This window comes from Corythoichthys intestinalis, chromosome 2, assembly GCF_030265065.1.
Source record: "Corythoichthys intestinalis isolate RoL2023-P3 chromosome 2, ASM3026506v1, whole genome shotgun sequence".
Classification (NCBI taxonomy): domain Eukaryota; kingdom Metazoa; phylum Chordata; class Actinopteri; order Syngnathiformes; family Syngnathidae; genus Corythoichthys; species Corythoichthys intestinalis.
In genome coordinates, this window is record NC_080396.1 from 35,335,436 (window position 1) to 35,357,882 (window position 22,447).

The 22,447-nt window shown below is 40.3% G+C and overlaps 2 protein-coding genes across 16 annotated transcripts in view; both read left to right on the forward strand.

Moving 5' to 3' along the window:
* Positions 1-7,643, forward strand: part of LOC130907238 (mitogen-activated protein kinase kinase kinase kinase 4-like) — a 35,184-nt gene extending 27,541 nt beyond the window's left edge. For 9 of the 10 annotated variants that reach the window (XM_057822087.1, XM_057822115.1, XM_057822098.1 and 6 more), the window contains 6 exons: positions 1,843-1,977; positions 2,049-2,149; positions 2,228-2,377; positions 2,455-2,614; positions 5,753-5,892; positions 5,969-7,643. In XM_057822087.1, the coding sequence (XP_057678070.1) occupies positions 1,843-1,977; positions 2,049-2,149; positions 2,228-2,377; positions 2,455-2,614; positions 5,753-5,892; positions 5,969-6,052 (770 nt within the window). In that variant the 3' untranslated portion in view covers positions 6,053-7,643. Of the gene's footprint in view, positions 1-1,842; positions 1,978-2,048; positions 2,150-2,227; positions 2,378-2,454; positions 2,615-3,418; positions 3,900-5,752; positions 5,893-5,968 lie in introns of those variants that run through there. The other variant, XM_057822093.1, reaches the window with a different exon arrangement.
* Positions 7,644-9,430: 1,787 nt separating this feature from the next.
* LOC130911150 (probable ribonuclease ZC3H12C) overlaps positions 9,431-22,447 on the forward strand; it is a 29,794-nt gene continuing 16,777 nt past the window's right edge. Inside the window, exons 1-3 of one of the 6 annotated variants that reach the window (XM_057828915.1) lie at positions 9,431-9,545; positions 9,776-9,965; positions 19,353-19,503. The gene's annotated coding sequence lies outside the window, so the exon portion shown is untranslated. The other 5 variants (XM_057828924.1, XM_057828941.1, XM_057828950.1 and 2 more) reach the window with 5 other exon arrangements.

Consider the following 22,447-nt stretch of genomic DNA (forward strand, 5'->3'; position numbering starts at 1 on the left):
TTAAATGGCCAAAGCCTTACGATCCCTCTCTCAGCGATCAGAAATATCTTGGGAAGCGAAGTGGAGAAGAAAGGTAGTAGTTGATTTTTTTCTTAACACCCTATTTTAGTTCCCAACGCTGAGAAGATATATCAATTGGTTCCATTACGCACAGTCATGGTTGCACTTCCCATCATGCATTTGGGCAGAAGTTAAATGGCTGAATTATCATTTACTGAAAGCTCATAAAAATCCAATAGATGGCAATATTTAGTCACAATATACAAAGTCACATTTGTCCTTTAAGAATTACAAGTCTTTCTATCCGTGGATCCCTCTCACAGAAATAATGTTAATAATGTAAATGCGATCTTGAGGATTTATTGTCATAATAAACACAGTACTTATGTACTGTATGTTGAATGTATATATTCGTCCGAGTTTTATTCATTTTTTTCTTAATGCATTGCCAAAATGTATTTGATCGGGAAAAATGTTCGGGAATGATTGGAATTGAATCGGGAGCCAAAAAAAAGCAATCGGATCGGGAAATATCGGGATCGGCAGATACTCAAACTAAAACGATCGGGATCGGATCGGGAGCAAAAAAACATGATTGGAACAACCCTACTTATAAATACTACGAGTAATTACACCCACCAAACTGTAAAAGTGTCCAAAAGCACCAATGCCTACAAGTACTTTTTGGCAGGATTCGTAAAGGAGGCTTCCATGGACCTTTACATGATGTAGGCACATTATATAGAGCAATGTACATAAAATGAACAGTCCCAAACTGCACATAACCTGAGGGAAAGTTTTGCTTCCTGTCATTCTCTAAACACCACTTTGTACACAAAGATGGATTTTAACATTGGGGAAGGAGAATATCAAAGCTGATATAAAGCGGACCCGACATAACCCTGTCGCCTTATTTAGAACAAAGGCTTCCCATCCGATTCCAGCAAGCCACTTCACGCCTTTCCTTGTCCGTATTCGATAAAACGGGAGATTTTCACATTTATCCTCCCAATTTGTACACCCAAATGCATAGGAGTTCTTCCGACTGATCCGGGGGTCGTAAGTGATGAACTTTGCAAGAAGACATAAAGGTGTAGCGCATTGCGTGTATATATACCGTATTGGCCCGAATATAAGACAGTGTTTTTTGCATTGAAATAAGATTGAAAAAGAGGGTGTCGTCTTATCCGCGGTCTATACATTATACCCATTCACGACACTAGATGACGCCAGATATCATTGAAGCGATGTTCTGTTGTGACGGATCTCAGCTACTCTCCCTATTCACGACGCTAGATGGCGCCAGATATCATTGAAGCGATGTTCTGTCATGACAGATCTCGGCTACTAGTTTAACCAGTTTGCATTATTTTATTGCAATGTTTTTCCTTATTCAGATTTGTTTCAAGACTACAGTTAGACTTCACTTTGATAGTTAATGGAGTTATTGCAATTTTGTTGTTTTATCACTATAGATTGGTTTATTTACATTTCAAAAACCAGAAGCCATTCATTTACGAATGTGATTGCACTTTAGTTTACATATTCAAATCTTAATATTTGAACATTTAAATGAGGCAGAATAAAATATTGTTATAATTATTTGTTTCAGATGTACTGTAATTATTTTCTGTATAAAAATTAATTTGGTGTTCAAAAAGTCTTTTTTTCAAACTTGAGTCTTTAGAAAGAGGGGGTCGTGTTATAATCAGGGCTGTCTTATATTTGGGCCAATTAGGCACTTGCTTTGGTAGATATCTAGGATAGCGACATCACATGAAAAACCACTGTTAAGAAGGATTGACAGGTGGTTGACTTGTGGAGTGTCTCTTCCATTTCCAGGCAAAAAGAACAAGCTGAGAGTTTATTACCTGTCATGGCTGCGGAACAAGATTCTGCATAATGACCCGGAGGTGGAGAAGAAGCAGGGTTGGGTTAATGTGGGCGACCTGGAAGGCTGCGTCCACTACAAAGTCGGTACGTAGACCTCGTTGATGATGGCACGAAAAGTAGTCTACCCATTGTAATTGGATGACGTTGTGTTCCAGTAAAATATGAGAGGATTAAATTCTTGGTGCTGGCCTTAAAGAACTCTGTGGAGGTTTACGCTTGGGCGCCTAAACCGTACCACAAGTTCATGGCTTTCAAGGTGAGCGGGCAATTCAGATGTTTCTTGTCATCCCGTATTTGATGCCGGAGTAATAACGCGATCCTCACTTGCTTTCAGTCATTTGGCGACTTGGTGCATAAGCCTTTACTGGTGGACTTGACTGTAGAGGAAGGTCAGAGGTTAAAGGTCATTTACGGCTCCTGCTCAGGCTTCCATGCTGTGGATGTGGACTCAGGCGCAGTCTATGACATTTACCTACCCACTCATGTAAATGAAATGCTCAGATCAGCATCCCCTACGTTGTTTGATTTGCCCTCCCTAAATTGTCTATCATTCACTTTTAGATCCAGACCAGCATTCAGTGTCACGCGATCATCATCCTGCCTAACACCGATGGAATAGAGCTGCTCGTCTGCTACGAGGACGAGGGTGTATATGTCAACACGTACGGACGCATCACCAAGGACGTGGTGCTGCAGTGGGGGGAAATGCCGACTTCAGTGGGTAAGTGGGTTAACATGACTGTGGCTTGATTTACTCCGCACGGTCCAACAGTTCTAATTGGTTTGTACAACCGCATCACATCATTGGCCAGAGAATGAATCCAATATCCATCCATGGTTGTCCAAACAGCATTCAAATACGTACTTTTAAGCACTGGAAAGTACAGAACGAGCAGACAAAAAATGGTCTTGATACCCTACATTTGTGGGATTCACAGTGACAGCCAGTGGAATAATGTCCTGGTTACACTCAATGACATCAATTAGGGAACAAAGTCGGCACAGACACTCAAAATATGACAAAGCATTCAGTTCAATAGAACGCACGCATGCACGCACTGTGCTTGTATGACGCACACACAGTCATTCAGTTAGTTTTGCCCCAACTCTCGGCCATGTAAACAATATTGAAATATTGCTTATTTGGCAAAAAAAAAAAAAAAAAAGCATTCTCTGGCTTACCCTTTTTTATTTCGTTTTATGTTTTTTATGACTGTGGTCAAGCCCACCTCCCTAAAAGCCGAGTTAAAGCTAGGAGCTATCATTAATGCACAGCTCCATTGCTGACGTCCTCCATGCTTCTCTCTCTCGCGCTCTCTGCTGACATAATTGCTGTATGAATTCCGATTTGGGAGACTTGATATGTCAGACCGCAGCCACATTCTGGATTTTAACCACATATAAAAGTGACCTAGATCTGGTTTGAAATGGTCCAATTCTATGTGACGTCTCCCATTCACAGCGTCAAGTTAATGCCTCACTTGAGTTGGGGAAAAATATGAAAAAATCTGATTTGTGCATTAAGACCTGCGGTATGAACCTCGCCTAAGAAGATGCTACATGAGGACACTAATGCAGCAGCCCCTCCACAAAAACCATAAAGACAAAGCGCTACAGGAAAACACCCTCAGGAAAGCAGCTCTTTCTCATCTGCTTCTCAAAGACCTTCCAAGCAGGTCACCTCTCCTGTCTCCCAGCAGGGAAAGAAGAGCAGTGGTAAAACAGGTCTTGATATAGCCTTTGCTAAATGCCAGTGTGTAAAAATGTTTTAAGGCCAGATTTTAAAATTTGTAATAAGGTAGCCATTCTAATTTCCAGAAGTTAACCGTTCCTATGTCTGATCTGATTTTTGATGAGTTAGGGCTATAAATTAACTTGACAAACCTTTTCAACAAGCCAGCCCGCCCGTAGTTTGTGGGTGAATTCTGTAAAGACTAGCACATACCGTGGGGCAAATAAGTATTTATTCAACAACTAATTGTGCAAGTTCTCCCACTTGAAAATATTAGAGAGGCCTGTAATAGTCAACATGGGTAAACCTCAACCATGAGAGACAGAATGTGGGGGAAAAACCCAGAAAATCACATTGTTTGAGTTTTCAAGAATTTATTTGCAAATCATGGTGGAAAATAAGTACTTGGTCAATACCAAAAGTTCATCTCAATACTTTGTTATGTACCCTTTGTTGGCAATAACGGAGGCCAAATGTTTTCTGTAACTCTTCACAAGCTTTTCACACACTGTTGCTGGTATTTTGGCCCATTCCTCCATGCAGATCTCCTCTAGAGCAGTGATGTTTTGGGGCTGTCGTTTGGCAACACAGACTTTCAACTCCCTCCCCAGATTTTCTATGGGGTTGAGATCTGGAGACTGGCTAGGCCACTCCAGGACCTTGAAATGCTTCTTACGAAGCCACTCCTTTGTTGCCCTGGCTGTGTGTTTGGGATCATTGTGATGCTGAAAGACCCAGCCACGTCTCGTCTTCAATGCCCTTGCTGATGGAAGGAAATTTTCACTCAAAATCGCTCGATACATGGCCCCACCCATTCTTTCCTTTACACAGATCAGTGGTCCTGGTCCCTTTGCAGAAAAACAGCCCCAAAGCATGATGTTTCCACCCCCATGCTTCACAGTGGGTATGTTGTTCTTCGGATGCAATTCAGTATTCTTTCTCCTCCAAACAAGAGAACCTGTGTTTCTACCAAAAAGTTCTCTTTTGGTTTCATCTGACCATAACACATTCTCCCAGTCCTCTTCTGGATCATTCAAATGCTCTCTAGCGAACCGCAGAGGGGCCTGGACATTGACTGGCTTCAGCAGGGGGACACGTCTGGCAGTGCAGGATTTGAGTCCCTGGCAGCGCATTGTGTTACTGATAGTAGCCTTTGTTACTGTGGTCCCAGCTCTCTGTAGGTCATTCACTAGGTACCCCCGTATGGTTCTGGGATTTTTGCTCACCGTTCTTGTTATCATTTTGACGCCACAGGGTCAGATCTTGCATTATGCCCCAGACCGAGGGAGATTATCAGTGGTCTTGTATGTCTTCCATTTTCTAATAATTGCTCCCACAGTTGATTTCTTTACACCAAGCGTTTTACCTATTGCAGATTCAGTCTTCCCAGCCTGGTGCAGGTCTACAATTTTGTCTCTGGTGTCCTTCGACAGCTCTTTGGTCTTGGCCATGGTGGAGTTTGGAGTGTGACTGAGTGAGGTTGTGGACAGGTGTCTTTTATACTGATAATGAGTTAAAACAGGTGCCATTAATACAGGTAACGAGTGGAGCCTCGTTAGAAGAAGTTAGACCTCTTTGACAGCCAGAAATCTTGCTTGTTTGTAGGTGACCAAATATTTATTTTCCACTCTAATTTGGAAATTATTTGAAAATCAAACAATGTGATTTTCTTTTTTTCCCCACATTCTGTCTCTCATGCTTGAGGTTTACCCATGTTGACAATTACAGGCGTCTCTAATCTTTTCAAGAAGGAGAACTTGCACAATTGGTGGTTGACTAAATACTTATTTGCCCCACTGTAAATTACCACAAGCCCACCTTTTTTTTTTTTTTTTTTTTTTTTAATTAGTTTTATTTTTTAATAGGAAATATGCTTATTTGATTTCTCCTTTCGGTCGCCATCAGCTGAGTGAATGTGTGCGTCAGTTAATCGGTGAACCGGAAAATTGTGCACCGACAAAGTTTCCATGACTGGAACACGACCCGCGATTAAGATGAGTTTTTTTTTGTTTGTTTTTTTTAACTTGTAAATCTTCGGTAATTAGTTATTTGTAGTTGACGGGTTCAAGTTCCACCCATAGTATTTTTCATGAATTAATGACTTCTCTTATCTCTCCTTGAATGCAGCCTACATTAGGTCGAATCAGATCATGGGATGGGGTGAAAAGGCCATCGAAATCCGATCAGTGGAGACTGGGCACCTGGATGGCGTATTTATGCACAAAAGGGCACAGAGACTCAAGTTCCTGTGTGAGAGGAATGACAAGGTCCGTTCTGAGTCTGCTCGAAACTATTCACCTAGGACTCGACAGAAAAATCCATACTGATGTCTTTGCTCCGCAGGTCTTCTTTGCCTCTGTGCGGGCTGGAGGTGCCAGCCAAGTGTACTTCATGACTTTAGGACGCACTTCTCTCATGAGCTGGTAGTCGATATAGCAAGTCGGCTCCGCGGTGACTAACGGATGACTACTGTGACCATGAAGACGCCCGTACACGTCGGTCATCATTAATAGCCAGTGGTGGGCGGGTGTTGCATTTTGGGGGTGTGCGTGTTAGTAAACTATATTCAGACCGAAAATCCCTTGAGGCAAACCTGTCTCCTCCCTTCTGACCTTTGTGGAATGTCTGCATCTTCGTCTGTCCTTGAGCAACCTCGCATCTTGTGCGCGTGCACAAGGTCAGTGCAGAATACAATGAGTATTTGCACAACTGAGGATTAACCACACAAATGCCAATAGTCAATCCAACTTTTTGTTGCTGTTTTTAGTTCAGGTGGTACACGCTCCTCCACCAATTCAGTGGAAAACTGAACACTTTTATGCCTTCTTTTAATATACATTGAAGGACCTTGGTAACAACAACAGGGTACAGGATTGTCAACTTTGACAGTTTTAAAGCATGCCGCCAAGCAAGTTGCATTAGGCCAGCGTTGCCCAAAAGCTCAGACTTCTCATACACTGTAATTTTTCTATTTGTTTACTGCACGTGAGTAGCAGGGGTTTCAACATTGCAAATACACGGACCCAAATTTTTATTCACCATTTGTTGCGTTGTTCCTTTTCAAGCAAAGGATAAACTGTGAATTAGATTTCCAGAGTCAGCAGATGTACAAGTAACCACAAAAGAAGGCTTGTGTGCATGAAATCTGACAGTATGTGAGTGCCACTGTAGCTCATGTGGAGTTCAGGTTGCCTTAAGTAACGTCTCTAGTGGAACACAACTGCTGAAAATCCTGGTTCTATGAAGCAACAAAAAAAAAAAGTTGAAGGAAGGCTTTAGTCGGAACCAATGACCAGAGACAGTAATGGACCTTGAATTAACATTTTTGATCTTAAGTCTTTTTTTCTTCATTTCCTTCCATCTCGTGTAATATTACACAGTTGCTGTCATTTATCACCTAATGTCATAATAGCCACATTCTGCAGCTCATTCTGTGAACGAAAACGTTTACATTTTCCACCTCTACCGCAAAAAGTTTACTGTCCATCTTGTGGGAAAATCATGGTCTGACTAGCAGCGGTGTTGAAAAATGATGCCGGAATGATGGCAAAAAAGTGGCATATTTTTAACTTGGGCTTAGTTTTTAGTCTTTATCATGGGATCCTTTCAGATAACTGCGACTGCTGTGTTTTTATATATAGAAATTTACACATTATGTGGAAAATGTTTACAGAAGTCATTGTTTTGTCAAACCAATGTGCATCAATATGAGTATTTATGGATAATTTGAGGGCAGCGTACGGTTTTTGTATTTTGTATTCCTTTTTGTACTATCAGTTAGAATTTCATGTACAGGATAACAAACTGCTCTCACGAAGACAAATCCAGAGGTTACTGATTCTTCTGCAAGCTGCTCAATGTCCCATGAGCAGTGTGGTTTCATTTTTTTCTGCCACACCTTTTTTTTATTTTTTATTTTTACTTTGCCTCTTTAATTTATGTCCTGTGTGTGTATTATGGGAATTACTGTTATTTCCAAAAGGTCCTTTTCATTGAATAAACCGACATTTACATTGTGGTGTTGATCTTTGTCATTTAGACTAATTTTTACAGTCAATATGCGTAATGTATTGACAAAAAAATGCTCATGAGCACAGCCATTTTAAGTCAGATAAACCCACGTACATGTAAAGAATAATGAGTATTAATGACATCACAATAAAGGGCGGGCAATCTGGGGTACTCTCATTTGGTCGAATAAAGTAGTGCCACAATCATTGAAGTGTCTGCCCCTATGTAGGGTGGCCACTTATTGGAAATACTGGCTTTTATGTTTTTCTCCACTATTGTACTTCAGGAAAATTGTTTTTTGACTTTAGTAAACAAGATTCTTTTCTCTAATAAGCTCATGATTCCCCCACCCTCACCCCGCCCCCCGCTTATAACCCCTTCAGACCTGCATTTTTTCTGCTGGGCAAAAAAAAAAAAAAACAACAACACTGATTTTTACTCAAACTGGAGAAAAATGCAATTTTTTGCTCGGGGATATTTTATGTTTTTATCAGTTATTTTTTTAATGCTAATGTTAGTGTTTTTAAGGAGGAATGAGCACTTTAAATTATCCTTTTTGAAGTTGCGTTTGGTCAACCATTTTCAAAGAGCTAAAAATAGCAAAGAGGGCTTGCCAAACCTCATGATTTGATTTTGATGGGTAAAGTTTCATAAATCATCTCCCAGAAGTGGCAATAGCAAATAAATTCAGTGTATAAGTTTAGAGACGCAAACGCGTCATGTCTATTGAGGTAGATTTGTTTCTTTATCATTCAATCAAAAAAAAAAGTTGCTTCAACAAAAAAAAAAGTTTCAATTAAAAATTAAATTAATGATAAAATAAATGATAAATTGATTACTGAACAATTCAAATGCGAATTTCGGAGTCTAATATTTTTTCGCATTCAAAAACTTTTTTTCTATGATTGAATTTTTTTTCTTATTTTTGATTGCAGTGATCTTTCTTTTGAATATATATTTTTGTTTGAAGCAACTTATTTTTTGATTGAATATTAGGGACACAAATGTCCTAGCCGAAATGTAGTCCAAACGCAAAACTACATTACTTCAATCAAAAAGTTGCTTCAATTAAAAAAAAAAAAAATGACTTAAATAAAAAAAATGCAATCAAAGAAAAATAGTTTTGAAATACATTTTTTTTTGTTTCAAATTAATTTTTGCATTCAAACATATTTTTGTGATTGAAGTTACTTTTTCTTTGATTGAAAATATATATTTTGATTGAAGCAACTTTTTTTTTTTTGATTGAAACGACATTTTTTTGATTGAATAATAAAGACACAAATCTACCTCCATACATGTCCTTCAGCAGGTCTGCTCAGGTCGGGAGGGTTTAACACCACTGGTGTGCTCGAAGTGGTACCCATTTTTTGAAAACCAACTTAAAAATTAAAATTAAATTTTAACTTAACTATTGAAAATAACAAAAAATTGCATTCACATCCAAAAGAATTATCTAAAATAATAATAATAATAATAATCATGAAACGGCAAACCACTTCCGGATGGGGCCCAAGATTGATAGGTTGTCAATACACACGCTCTTTGTTCAAGTTCCATTTCCGGTTTTGGAAAAAACAAATTCCCTAAACGACGTTACTGTTAACGAAATAACGCTTATTCCACTGATTGTGTTTAATATTGAAACTTGGTCAATTCCTATTAAGTACTGTTTGTAAAAAAATATTCTAACACAGTCGTTCAACCCATTCAGCGATTCGTAAAATGCTTTATTTTGAAATGTACTTTGCTGGTCTTGTCTTTACTATGGTTAACATTTTTTCGCGAATGCTGGGTCACGCTCCATTGCCAGCCGGATGTTTAGTGCGTCGCCAAAATGTGACAGTAACATTTTGCTGCTTTGACATGAAGGCTATTGGTGAAGGACACCGTGGCGGCCACCTAGCGAGTAAGTGAGCCTTTGCCATTTCAGCCCAGTGCTCCTAGCGGCGTGAATTTGCCGTTTAGGAAAGCTGCAGAGAAGTCGTGACGGTGTTGCCATCCAGTGACTGCACCACCTTGACTTCTCAACAGGCTGATTTTGCATCGGTGAAAAGAGTTAGAAATGTATTGTGCAGAGGTCCTGTCTTTTATTTGCTGTTCTTAGTAACCCCGTGCTGTCTGTCTGCTGCTTTGCAGCATCTGCGAGGCCGCTGGTGTACCGGACGATCTGAGCAACGTACTGTGGGAGTACAGACTGAGGTGTCTGCAGCTGTCAGCGTCACCCCCCCGCAGCAGTTTGTATTTCATCCACCACTTTTTAAAAGTAGCTCTCATGTCATATTTTGATAACTTTTTAAAAACAAGATTTATTGGCTCCAGCCTCCAGGTAATCAGAAATTGATGTGATATGATGAGAAGTACTTGTTGAAAACTGTAGGTCAACAGGGAGCAAAATGTTAAGAATAATGAGTGACAAATATCTTGATTATCCCACATTTAATTGCGAAACACGTGGCTTTGTTTCCTTTGATAATAATAATAATAATAATCTTTGCATAGGGTAAAGCCTTATTTTGATCATCGTTTTGCGTATTATGAAAGTACCGTATTACAACAACACAGTTGTCACCTTGCTATGATGTGGCTTTGGTTTCCCACTATGTAAGATTCTACTATAGACAGTGTTGTCACATATTACTTGAAAAAGTAATTTAATTACTGATTATGCCCCGACCCGGCGGCATGGGCGGGCATTAGGGGGCCGGGCCCGCCCTGAGGAACTGCTGTGCCCACCCTAGCTCGATTAGACCGTACTGTGTAATTTTCTTTTTTTTTAAATCTTCCACAAAAACACACACACACACACACACACACACACACACACACACACACACACACACACACACACACACACACACACACACACACACACGGAGAGGACGAACCCTCTATTCATCCTATTTTGATCTGTCGTCATTCAATTTAACCAATCTGAGCAGCGAATGAAGCCAATCACAGATAAGGAGGACGGGCCGAGTAGCCAGCCATTGGGTGCTCATGTTTATCAGTGCATATGTTATGTTTACGCTGAAGCACTTTACTTGAATAAATGCACACAGAACTGCACCATTGTTTTTATTTCGTTTGTCTTATAGATTTGACGATGAAATACCACTCGTGACTTCAGTGACAGATAATATTTCACTGTACTGATGTAGTAATGTAAGGTAATAACGCAACTGTTCAGGCTAAATTTACGTTGAAGAAGTGTCCCCCCCCCCCCCCCCCCCCCCCCAAAATGTAATGCCCCCCTGTAATTTTTTTCTGCAGCCGGGTCTGATTACGCCTCAAAAAAGTGTTCTAGTTACTTTACTGATTAGTTTACTATCAAAGTAACTAAGTTACTTTAAAAGTAATTTATCAATTACTTTTCACCTATTTTTCTCCCTTTGCCGCCTCAACATAAGAATGACAACAGAAATATGTCATCGCATCTAATTGACTTTCAGATAATTGAATTTAAAGGGGAAGATCAGAATTTTTGACATAAGGCTTAATCATCGAGTTAGAGGAGGTTTAATTAATCGATGGAGTTGATTTCAACCACCGTTGACTAGGCTACATTCTGAGTGGCTAGCTAGGCCACTCCGGAGCCCTGAAACTAACGAATTACTGACAAACTGCATGGAATTTGTTGAAATCAAGTCCAACGACTAATTAAATCCCACTAACTCGAAGATTAAGCTTAATGTCAAAAATTCGGAATTTCGGATTAGGGTTTAGAGGTTAGGGTTGACAGCATATCAGTACCAATGTAAAAAAATCCAAATTGACTGCACAATGCTATGACTGCACTGTGCAATAAACACAAAGGTGGGGCAGGCGCGCGAACAACCCAGAAGTATGGCGCTCATGTACGCACACAGATCAACATTCCCTCGCACATCTCAACAGGTGGCTGCACTCGGCTCGAGTGTGAACCCTCACTGGCACACGCCTTTCTCAGTCCCAAAACACTTAGCGCGTGTGACTCGAGATCAAAACGGGAAGTAACTGTGAGTGGCGTTTACCATGGAAACAAAGACTTAGTGCGAACCTTTGTCACATTTTCGATTCAAAATGCTACATACATGACTACAGTATTCTTAAAGTGCCTGTGACACGAAAAAGCATGTTTATTTCATAATACACGCGGTATTTTATGCCCCTGAATGATATGGGCCGCTTGGATGTGTGTGGAAGCGATCGCTATTTTTATTTAGTTTTTTTAATTCCGCGCCATGAAAATGAGTGACTTCCGGCTTCGGTCTTGCATTGAGGAGGAGGGCGCTGTGACGTGTACGGTAGAAGACGTCTTCTTCACGCTACAGTGTACTGTTGTGTATGAGGACGAAGGATTCAGCTGATTTTGCGGATTAATACGTTTATTTTTCGCATCACGCCAGCCAAACGGCTGCAGAAAAATCATTCTGTATGAGGGAGGCGTATGCGCCTTTTTGGAGTTTCAAAAGGTTCCCATTCACCGTGGATATTTACTGTGGGACCATTGGACTGACGAGGGAGTGAGTAAACATCTTGTTTTGTATTATGTCAAATACGAATACAGCGATTACAAAATAAACACTACAAACTTCCTTTAAATGAAGGACTACTTATGTTTGATCATTGATAGGCATGTAAAAAGCTCTCCTAATGCTCATTAGCAGCAGCACGTTAGCTGCACAACAAATCCAGCCACCCTCCTCCGGGGAACAAACTGTAAATTGCTCTCCGCCGGGCGGTTTGCCGATCCACTAAGACAATCGACAACCGGGTCGTCATGTCAAATAATCCAGGATAGTTATGCGTGATTTTCCACTTCGAAGACTTTGAAACATCACTCGGTTCGGGTTAGCATGTCGCCTAGCTGTCACGGCTTCTGGTTTGTTTACATTCTCCGAAGCCGGGGAAGGGAAATGACATATGTCCGATTTAGGTGTCATAAAATATCGTTCGGGAGGTGCGACAGTAAAGGTGAAGTCGACATTTTTGACCATTATGGAGTAATTTTGCCATGTCGTCCTGAATAAATGCATCTTTATTATTTTATATTCCATTCAGCACAAGACTGTTATTTGTCATGAACGTGCCATTTATTTAGCAATTGGGGAAAATACAGTGATACCTCTACATACGATCGCTTCGACACACGAACTTTTCGACATCCGACGTAAAATTTGACTCGCCATTTGTTTCTACATCCGACGAGATGCTCGAAATACGACGACAACGGCAGCACCGCAGACGAATGCACGGCGGATTTTCTTGTGTGACAAATCAACACTGGTTTCAGAAAAGGTTGGTACAGATGGTGAAACAAGGAAAAAGTTGACGCTTACCTTCTAAATGAAGATGCAAATGACAGAAAAATATGAGCGTAGGGTGGGCATCCGTGAAATGGCTCAACAATACATCTCCACGGTCCTCCTCCGACCATCGTTCGCCAGTCTTTATAAGTTAAGCTGACAATTCTTATTGTGGTAACATCTCCAGAGAAATCGCCAACTTCGCCACGTTTTTATCATTTATTTCACAACTTATTCAAAACAAAAACACCTTCTGTCTGCCGCAACTGACGGTGTTCTCAAGAAAGCATTCAAAGTGAAAGTGAAACTCAAGCTCACCGGTCTCTCTGGCACGTCAGCTCCGCGGTGCGTTCAGGGTCAGCAAAAAACGTCCGCCACATTAGAACCCGATTCGTTACATTAATACAGGAATTATTATTATTATTATTATTATTATTACGATTTTGATTTATAATTTATTTGTTTTGCTATGTGTAATTGCCATTTGTAATAGTACCAGCAGTATTTTTTAAGGATTTAGTGCAGGTTTTTGGGCTATGGAACGAATTAATGGAATTATAATGTATTCCTATGGGAAAATCCTGCTCGACATACGACCATTTCGACTTACAAACAAGGTCCTGGAACAGATTAACTTCGTATGTAGAGGTACCACTGTACTTGGATAAAAAGAATATCCTGTAAAAATATTGAAGTAAAGCGACAGAAACAATGACATTTTGCCGCTCTCTTCGTCGCGTTTTCCTCGTTGTGAATAGTTCCCCCTCGACGGGCTGACTGGTCCGACTGGTCCTTCTCAAGCCATTTATATAGCTATTGGGGAAAAATACTTGGATAAAAAGAATATCCTGTAAAAATATTGGAGTAGAGAGACTGAAACAATGACATTTTGCGGCTCTCTTCGTCGCGTTTTCCTCGTTCTGAATAATTCCCCCTCAATGGGCTGAATAGTAAAACCGATGAGCCCAGTCTACCGCTGACGTCATCCACCTGTTGGGGACGCTAAAGCCCTATAATGGTAGGCGTGGCTAACCGGCAGATTAAAAGACTAATTTCTAGTCAATCTGTGCTTGTCTAAATTGTTGTATATAGTCGAATCGTCTCAAAATATGATTCTAATTCACATAATAATGCCATTTAAGACTTTTTTTCTCGTGTCATATGCTCTTTAAGTCTACATGCATTATGAGGCAATAACAAAATATGAACACACTAACGAAACTAATTTTAGCCAGATTACTAATTTGGAAAAATGAATGTGTTAGATTACTCGTTACTGAAAGAAAGTAATCAGATTACAGTAACATGACAACACTGACAATAGGACATGTTAAACATGTTTTGAAGGACAGCCTTTGAGGGAAAAAAATATAAATTCTTTAAAATAGGTCCTGATTTTCTGACAACTTTCATCTATAGGAACAACTTTTTCCAAACTGTTTTGTCATTTACACCGGTTGACGCGAATTATTGGCACTAAGACATCAAATACCAAAAAAAAAAAGCATGTCAGAGGAGATCGTAGTTTTAATTAACATTGTGTCTTCTGTGGCTTTGGTGAAAAATACTTTAGGAAAACAAAAAACAAAGTTCTAAGATGTCAGTGCTTTTTATTTTTATTTAAAGGGGATTGCGTGAAATCAGAAACCAGATTTCTTAAAGAAAGCTTGAGTGACAGTTATATGACGATTTTCTCTGAGAAACCGTTGACCTCTTCCCTATTTCATTGCTATGATCTTCTCAGAGTAACAGCATGTAAGGTAATTGTTTAATAATTAGAATTACAGGGGGCCAATCCTTGAACAATTCAAATAAGTGAATTAGTGCTGCGACGGACTAATTGATTAACTCCAGTAATTTGATTAGAAAAAAGATTCTAATTAAATTTTGCTGCTTCGAGTTTTCGTTTAATTAATGTGGCATTGTAATTGTTTGTTTTGAAAGTGTTTGCATTTAGTTTTATTGATTTGGGTGGATACACTGCCCTCTAGTGGCAACAGTGAATATAACTCATTTCACATGGCTGAATCCAGCTGCACCCTGTTAATACCAACATAAACTAAGTTTTTGTTTGAGCTAATGTTTTTTTTAATGCATTTGTAATTTAGTTTAATGGTATATTTAGCAGTTTTTTTGTGCGAATATGTGTTTGAACCATTTGTTAAGAGCATTGTAAAAAAAAAAAAAAAAGCATTTTATAGCATTTAAGATAGAGGACTTTTGCTATATAAGCTATATAAGTTAGCCAATTGTTCTTTTGTTGTACTTAGATCCTCATTTATTTTTTCATACCATTTGAGGCTCAGCTCCGTTTTTTTCATTTTCTATGTTACTTATCCGATTACTCGATTATTCGAACTAACTAGTTCATCCAATAATCGACGACTAAAATAATTGATGGCTGCAGCAGAGGTTGCGCTAGACTTTTTCGTTGACTGTCATTTTGACTGACAGTGTCATAAAAATCCGGTCATAATCTATTTTTACCCGTCACTTACATTTTTAAAATGATAATAATGACATATTCAATAGTATTTAGTTTTCATTCATTTTTAATTAATATTCTGTCCGAACAAGCTTAACAAGAGGCAAACAGACAGCGGAGTGCACCAATCAGCGACGGGCAGACGTGCCGTTAGCAAAGCGACGAGGGCAGGACGAGGGACTTGCGCGCGGAAGTAAACATACGAGGAGAACGGAGTTTATTCAACATGGCTAGCGCGAGACAGACTGTTGTCAATGTCTCGTGTCGATGTGTTTTAGCTCATTTAAAACTGAATTTACCGCGGATTGGAACATATTCTCGGCTCTCCCGCCATCCGTGTTGTTGTAGAGACGACTTTCGGCGCGCAAGAGTGACGTTGCTCGTGAAGAACACGTCACGCAAATAAACAAATCTGATTTGTCGATTGATTTTGTAGCTACTCGAGAGGCTGTGTCCCAGACTTTTCTCTCAGTGTTTGAAAAATACAGGGAGAACAGTCTGGCCGTGCCAGGCAAACACTTAGTTGCCTTGACATTTTTCCGAGTAAGGCCAACGACGTCATGCATCAAGAGAGACAATAGCTAATTAATATGCTCACTCGCCACCCTGTGGTCTGGGGTGTGAATTGCAACCTCTCAAAATGACGGATGGACTTCAGTTTTTTCCGTCACCGTTTTAAAAAACCGGTCAACGACGGAAAATATTCGGTTAACGCGACCCCTGGGCTGCAGGCCTAAAGTGAATTAGTTGTGTGTACAGTGACTTTCCTCCATATTTTGAGGAAAAATGTCATTATTTTACAACGACAGTACAAAAGTAATAGACACAAACCTGTGTGTTGGGACACATGGTGTGTGTGCCTGATCATGATCAACTGTCTTTGAGGTCCAGGTCCAAGCAGGGAGGTGCACACTCTGGTCAACAGCTGCTTCTTGTTGTGCAGACATTAAACTTCCAAAGTGACACATTTTATGACGTCACCTCTAAAATTTTTACATTTTCAATGGTTTAGGCATTAGTCATTTGTACGCAACTTTAGGTCTACAGATTTGGGTAAGATGAATAGGTATTTCTAGAATGTTTCCACTGACCTCTTGTTATCCGTTTGGCAATAATATTCAGGCTGATCATTTGCTGTTTTTTTTCTCAGTAGGTTAAATCCTTGACAATGGGCAAAGGGCTCTTTGTAATTTGAATTGATGATGATAAAAGGGCCTAGGGTTGCGGGATCCGTTATAAATATTAAAAAGTATTTGTTGTCTTTTATTGAGCGATGTTAAAATGCAGCAAGGCAAAGTGGGAAAAAATAGACCACAGAGCCAGAAACTAACATTTGGCAAAAGTAATACTGTATTAGAAATTGCATTATCATTAGTCTGTGAACATGGGAGATTGTACATGGCTGAGCAGAGCCATGTACAATGGCTCTGCTCAACTTTATGTTGCTCAACTCAATCGCAAAAACGCAGTTATTTAAATTAGGAACTGTGATGTCATAGTTCTACAATAATCCAAATAGTTTGCTTCCAGACCTTTTTTTCCATAAATACAAAAGATCAGGTAGTCCAAAGAACCAACTATTCGTATCCAAGCAATTTAAAGAGCATACGACACGAGAAAAAAAGTCTTAAATGGCATTATTATGTGAATTAGAGTCATATTTTGAGACGATTCGACTATATACAACAATTTAGCAAAGCACAGATGACGAGAAATTAGCCTTTTAATCTGCCAGTTAGCCACGCCTACCATTATAGGGCTTTAGCGTCCCCAACAGGTGGATGACGTCAGCGGTAGACTGGTCTCATCGATTTTACTATTCAGCCCATTGAGGGGGAATTATTCAGAACGAGGAAAACGCGACGAAGAAAGCCGCCAAATGTCATTGTTTCAGTCTCTCTACTCCAATATTTTTACAGGATATTCTTTTTATCCAAGTATTTTTCCCCAATAGCAATATAAATGGCTTGAGAAGGACCAGTCAGCCCGTCGAGGGAGAACTATTCAGAACGGGGAAAACGCGACGAAGAGAGCAGCAAAATGTCATTGTTTCTGTCTCTTTACTTCAATATTTTTACAGGATATTCTTTTTATCCAAGTATTTTTCCCCAATAGCTATATAAATGGCTTGAGAAGGACCAGTCAGCCCGTCGAGGGGGAACTATTCACAATGAGGAAAACGCGACGAAGAGAGCGGCAAAATGTCATTGTTTCTGTCTCTTTACTTCAATATTTTTACAGGATATTCTTTTTATCCAAGTATTTTCCCCAATTGCTAAATAAATGGCATGGTCATGACAAATAACAGTCTTGTGCTGAATGGAATATGAAATAATAAAAATGCATTTATTCAGGACGACATGGCAAAATTACTCCATAATGGTCAAAACTGTCGACTTCACCTTTACTGTCGCACCTCCCGAACTATATTTTATGACACCTAAATCGGACATATGTCATTTCCCTTCCCCGGCTTCGGAGAATGTAAACAAACCAGAAGGCGTGACAGCTAGCCGACATGCTAACCCGAACCGAGTGATGTTTCAAAGTCTTCAAAGCGGAAAATCACACATAACTATCCTGGATTATTTGACATGACGACCCGGTTGTCTATTGTTGTTGCGGATCGGCAAACCGCCCGGCGGAGAGCAATTTACAGTTCGTTCCCTGGAGGAGGGTGGCTGGAGTTGTTGTGCAGCTAACGGGCTGCTGCTAATGACCATTAGGACAGCTTTTTACATGCCTATCAATGATCAAACGTAAGTAGTCCTTCATTTAAAGGAAGTTTGTAGTGTTTACTTTGTAATCGCTGTATTCTTATTTGACATAATACAAAACAAGATGTTTACTCACTTCCTCGTAAGTCCAATGGTCCCACAGTAAATATCCACGGTGAATGGGAACCTTTTGAAACTCCAAAAAGGCGCATAAGCCTCTCCCTCATACAGAATGATTTTTCTGCAGCCGTTTGGCTGGCGTGATGCGAAAAATAAACGTATTAATCCGCAAAATCAGCTGAATCATTCGTCCTCATACACAACAGTACACTGTAGCGTGAAGAGGACGTCTTCTACCGTACACGTCACAGCGCCCTCCTCCTCAATGCAAGACCGAAGCCGGAAGTCACTCATTTTCCTGGCGCGGGATTCAAAAAACTAAATAAATATAGCGATCGCCTCCACACACATCCAAGCAGTCCATATCATTCAGGAGCATAAAATACCGCGTGTATTATGAAATAAACATGCTTTTTCGTGTCACAGGCACTTTAAAGGTTGTTCCTTCATAACATGTGCCATTTAATCCTGTTAGTCACCAAACAAAAAAGCAGAATATGTGTTTCCGATTCATCTGCCTGAAGTGTGCCACCACAATAAGGAGGAGGCTGCCTCTTCACATAAAACTTTGTGATGTCCATGGACCCCCCCCCCCCTCCCCTTTATACACATGCACACAGCCTTTTCTCCCTATGAGCTGAGGCACACTCTCCTCTTTACTCTGGCATTCTGCATAGGCCACACTAGTCTGTTTCTGCTTGACCTGCAACCCACCCCCACCCTTATTCTAACCCCAAACAAAGAGGACAGAGTGAGTGGGGCGCTCTGTAGCCAGGTGTTCGCCACTACCACCCTGGGCTCTAATAGCACCAAACCTCACCCTACAGCTGCCCTCGCCAGCCTCCCATTGTGTTCTTCTATTGTGCGGCCTCCCGCCCTTCGTTGATTCATCGGCCACACAGGGGACACTCATTCAAATGTGTGGGTGTGTGTGTGTACTGTGCATGCATTGACTACGCGTGCCTTGGGGAAACCGGGTGTTGCACAGCTCTGACTCCTCCTGCCGTTGTCTCTGCACTTCATTGTGATTGGCGGAGACACTGGCGCTCTCAACAAGGGAATGGCTGACATTGTTCCTCCATCTGTTCTGCTTCTCACTGTCCAAGGTGCTCTCATAGGAGAAACGCAGATCTGCAACGGTCCTGTTTGGAGTTCTTCACTTTCACCAGCACACTGCTGTTTAAGCCTCCAAACATGTAGAAACTGGGTTGGCCGTTTCTTTCATCACTGTTTGATGTGGCAGCGAGGAGCCGATAAGTGAGTATTTGCTTGATGCATGCCGGCCGTCAAGATACAAGTTTGAGAGAGAGTTAGTGGAGCTATGGTGATGTGACGTAATAAGATAATGCGAAGTTGACAGTCTAAGTGGTGAACAGTGGCACATTAACATGGTGACTTGGATTGGGTTTATGCTATAGGTCAGACTGCCAATTTTCAATACCTATATTAGATTTTTGTGGGGACTCGCAGTTCTCACACTTTTCAAACAGTACTATCCAATTTTGGCAGACGCAAGCCTTAATGTACGTGTTGCATAATTCTGCATTCTGACAACTTTAACCTATTCTTTTGGAAGTATATTTGGAAGTGTGAAAACATCTTTGGTCTATTCTTGATTTAAATTTTTATTTGCGTGATTCAATTATGTTCCTTATTCACAAACAATTTCAATATTAATCAAACACAACACACGTAAACACAAAATGAGCTTTTCAATGTTTTTTTTTTTTTTTTCAACTAGTGGAGGAAAAAAAAACAAACCTACTGTACATGGCGCTGGAGTTTATCATACCTGAGTGACCCATCTATTAGCACCTGCCTGACAAGGTTAAGTAGACCAAAAGCTCTTCAAAGATTAGACATCATACCGAATGCAAAGGCATTCATGAATAAATGTGAAAAAAATACTGTAAGTTTCTGAGTTTAAGCCACGATTTCCCCCCTGATTTAAACCCTTTGGTTTATTTTTCACTGTTGCTTATTTATGGATTTTTGCAGGCTGATGAGCTGCACGTCTTCTAGTGTAAATACATCATAATACAATTTGGGTTGATAATCCAGTGCGGTTTAAATATGAGCAAATACAGTTTTGAATTTGATAAGTGTGGCTTCTAGGTAGGTGCGCCTCATAGTTGGAGATGAGATAGATCTGTCAGCGTGGAGAAGTCTATAAAGCCATTTCTAAAGAACTGCTGTGAGAGCCATCATACGCAAATGGCAAAAACAAAGAACAGTTGTGAATGAGTTGCCGGTTGACTAAAATTACCCCAAGAGCGCCAAGACGACTCCTCCAATAAAGGGCTATTTTGCAACTTTAGGACCAGGAAGACTTGCTGTGATAAACACAGAACCATGAATTCTGCCCCTCCCCCTCAAACTAGAATATTCAGGCATTTGTTTGTGACTTTAAATTAAAATTAATTTGGCTTCTCCAGCAAGAAAATGATCCAAAATACACCTCTGTCCGACTCTGAAGAGGCAAGGAAAAGCAAAATGAAGACTTTGGAGTGGCCTAGTCAAAGTCCTGACCTGAATCCTATTGAGCTGCCGTGGCATTACCTGAAAAACGTGCTTTATGCTGGAACCAACCCCCCCCCCCCCCCCCTCCCAATGTGGCTGAATTATAATGATTCTGCAATGAGTGGGCAAAAAAAATTGCTGTAAGAGACTCGTTACAAGTTACCGCAAACACTTGATATTACAATCGTTGCTAGTATAGGTGACCGAATAAGTTATTAGATTTTGAGTTGAATCACTTTTTCATCCAGGGCCATGTAGATTTAGTTTTTTTCTCCCTTAATAATACGAACATTCATTTAAAAAAATACTTTTTGTTTACTTAAAAAAAAAAAAAAAAAAATCAGGAATGGGGCAACTTTCTGATTATGCGTTTTTGCTTTACTTATTTAAATGACTGTGGCGAGTTCGTGTGAGGTGGGAAATCCCAGCATCACAGTGTTATATCTGAATTGCTTCAAAGCAACACCAGACATTACCCGTCTGTCCCTGCGTCACCCTAGGAGCATCCCCTAGCCCCCCCAATCTCAACCGCCAACATCAGAGCTCATAAGCGCAAAGCGTCTTGCTACAAACCGTTTAAATTGAGCCGGGTGGGAGGGGGTCCCGCTCAAGTTTGAAAGATGCAACTGCTCTGCATGGCACAATGCTGCTCAGTGTTGTTTTGTTTCATTGGTTGTAAGAAAGGAACTTTAGCAGCTCAGACACCGGGATTTAATCTTGATTATTCATTCAGTTTCAAAACCACTTATCCTGTTTAAGATCGCGGGAGATTGGTGCTTAATCTTGATTATTCATTCATTCATCCACACCGCTTCTCCTCTTTAGAGTTGTGGGGTGCTGGAGCCTAATCTTGATTATGGTTATATATATTATTCTGCTGATTCAGTGTATTTAACCATAAAAGTGTAATCAAAGGTAAATTTTCCAAACATTTAATTTCCAATATTAATTTTTCTTTCCAGTATTTCAACATGAAATGTTGCTGTCCCACGCGGTGCGATATTTAAGTATGACACACTGAGAGCCCCTCCTCTCTACTAGTACACAGACTGAACACACGCCCCCCTGTCTGGGTGGTTTGAGAGGGCTTTGTCTTTCTCAACAGCTGCATCCTAGCAACAGTGGCATAGCCATGTTGCTAGGTAGCACCCTTTTTAATGAAATGCACCCTTTAGTCCCTCCCTTAATCTTCTCCTAGCCCTAACCCCCACCGTTTTATCTTGTTTAATCCACATAACCTTTTTAGGGTCATGTTTCTTTTTGTAAATCATGTGCAGTAATTCTCACATGTGTGACTATCTTTTTCCACATTAAACTGCTATCTTTCGTGTCGCTCACCTTAAGTTCCAGGAGTGTTTCAGCGACTAGTGTCAGCCCCAATTTTGTGTTAGTAATCAAAGAGTTAACACTGCCTTATATAAAATTATTAGGTACAGAATAAAAACATAGGGCTGAGGATCCCATTCACCAAATATGAAATGAATCTTAAAATGCGGCCTGACAGGTTCTTTGAATGTTTCTTGAGTCTCTCTGAAAGAGCCTGCCATTGCATAAACGCCGCCAGCCAAGGGGCAAATTAGGACAGAGAGGTCAAAAGGACAACTTACAGTGAGGCAAATAAGTATTTAGTCAACCACCAATTGTGCAAGTTGTCCTACTTGAAAAGATTAGAGAGGCCTGT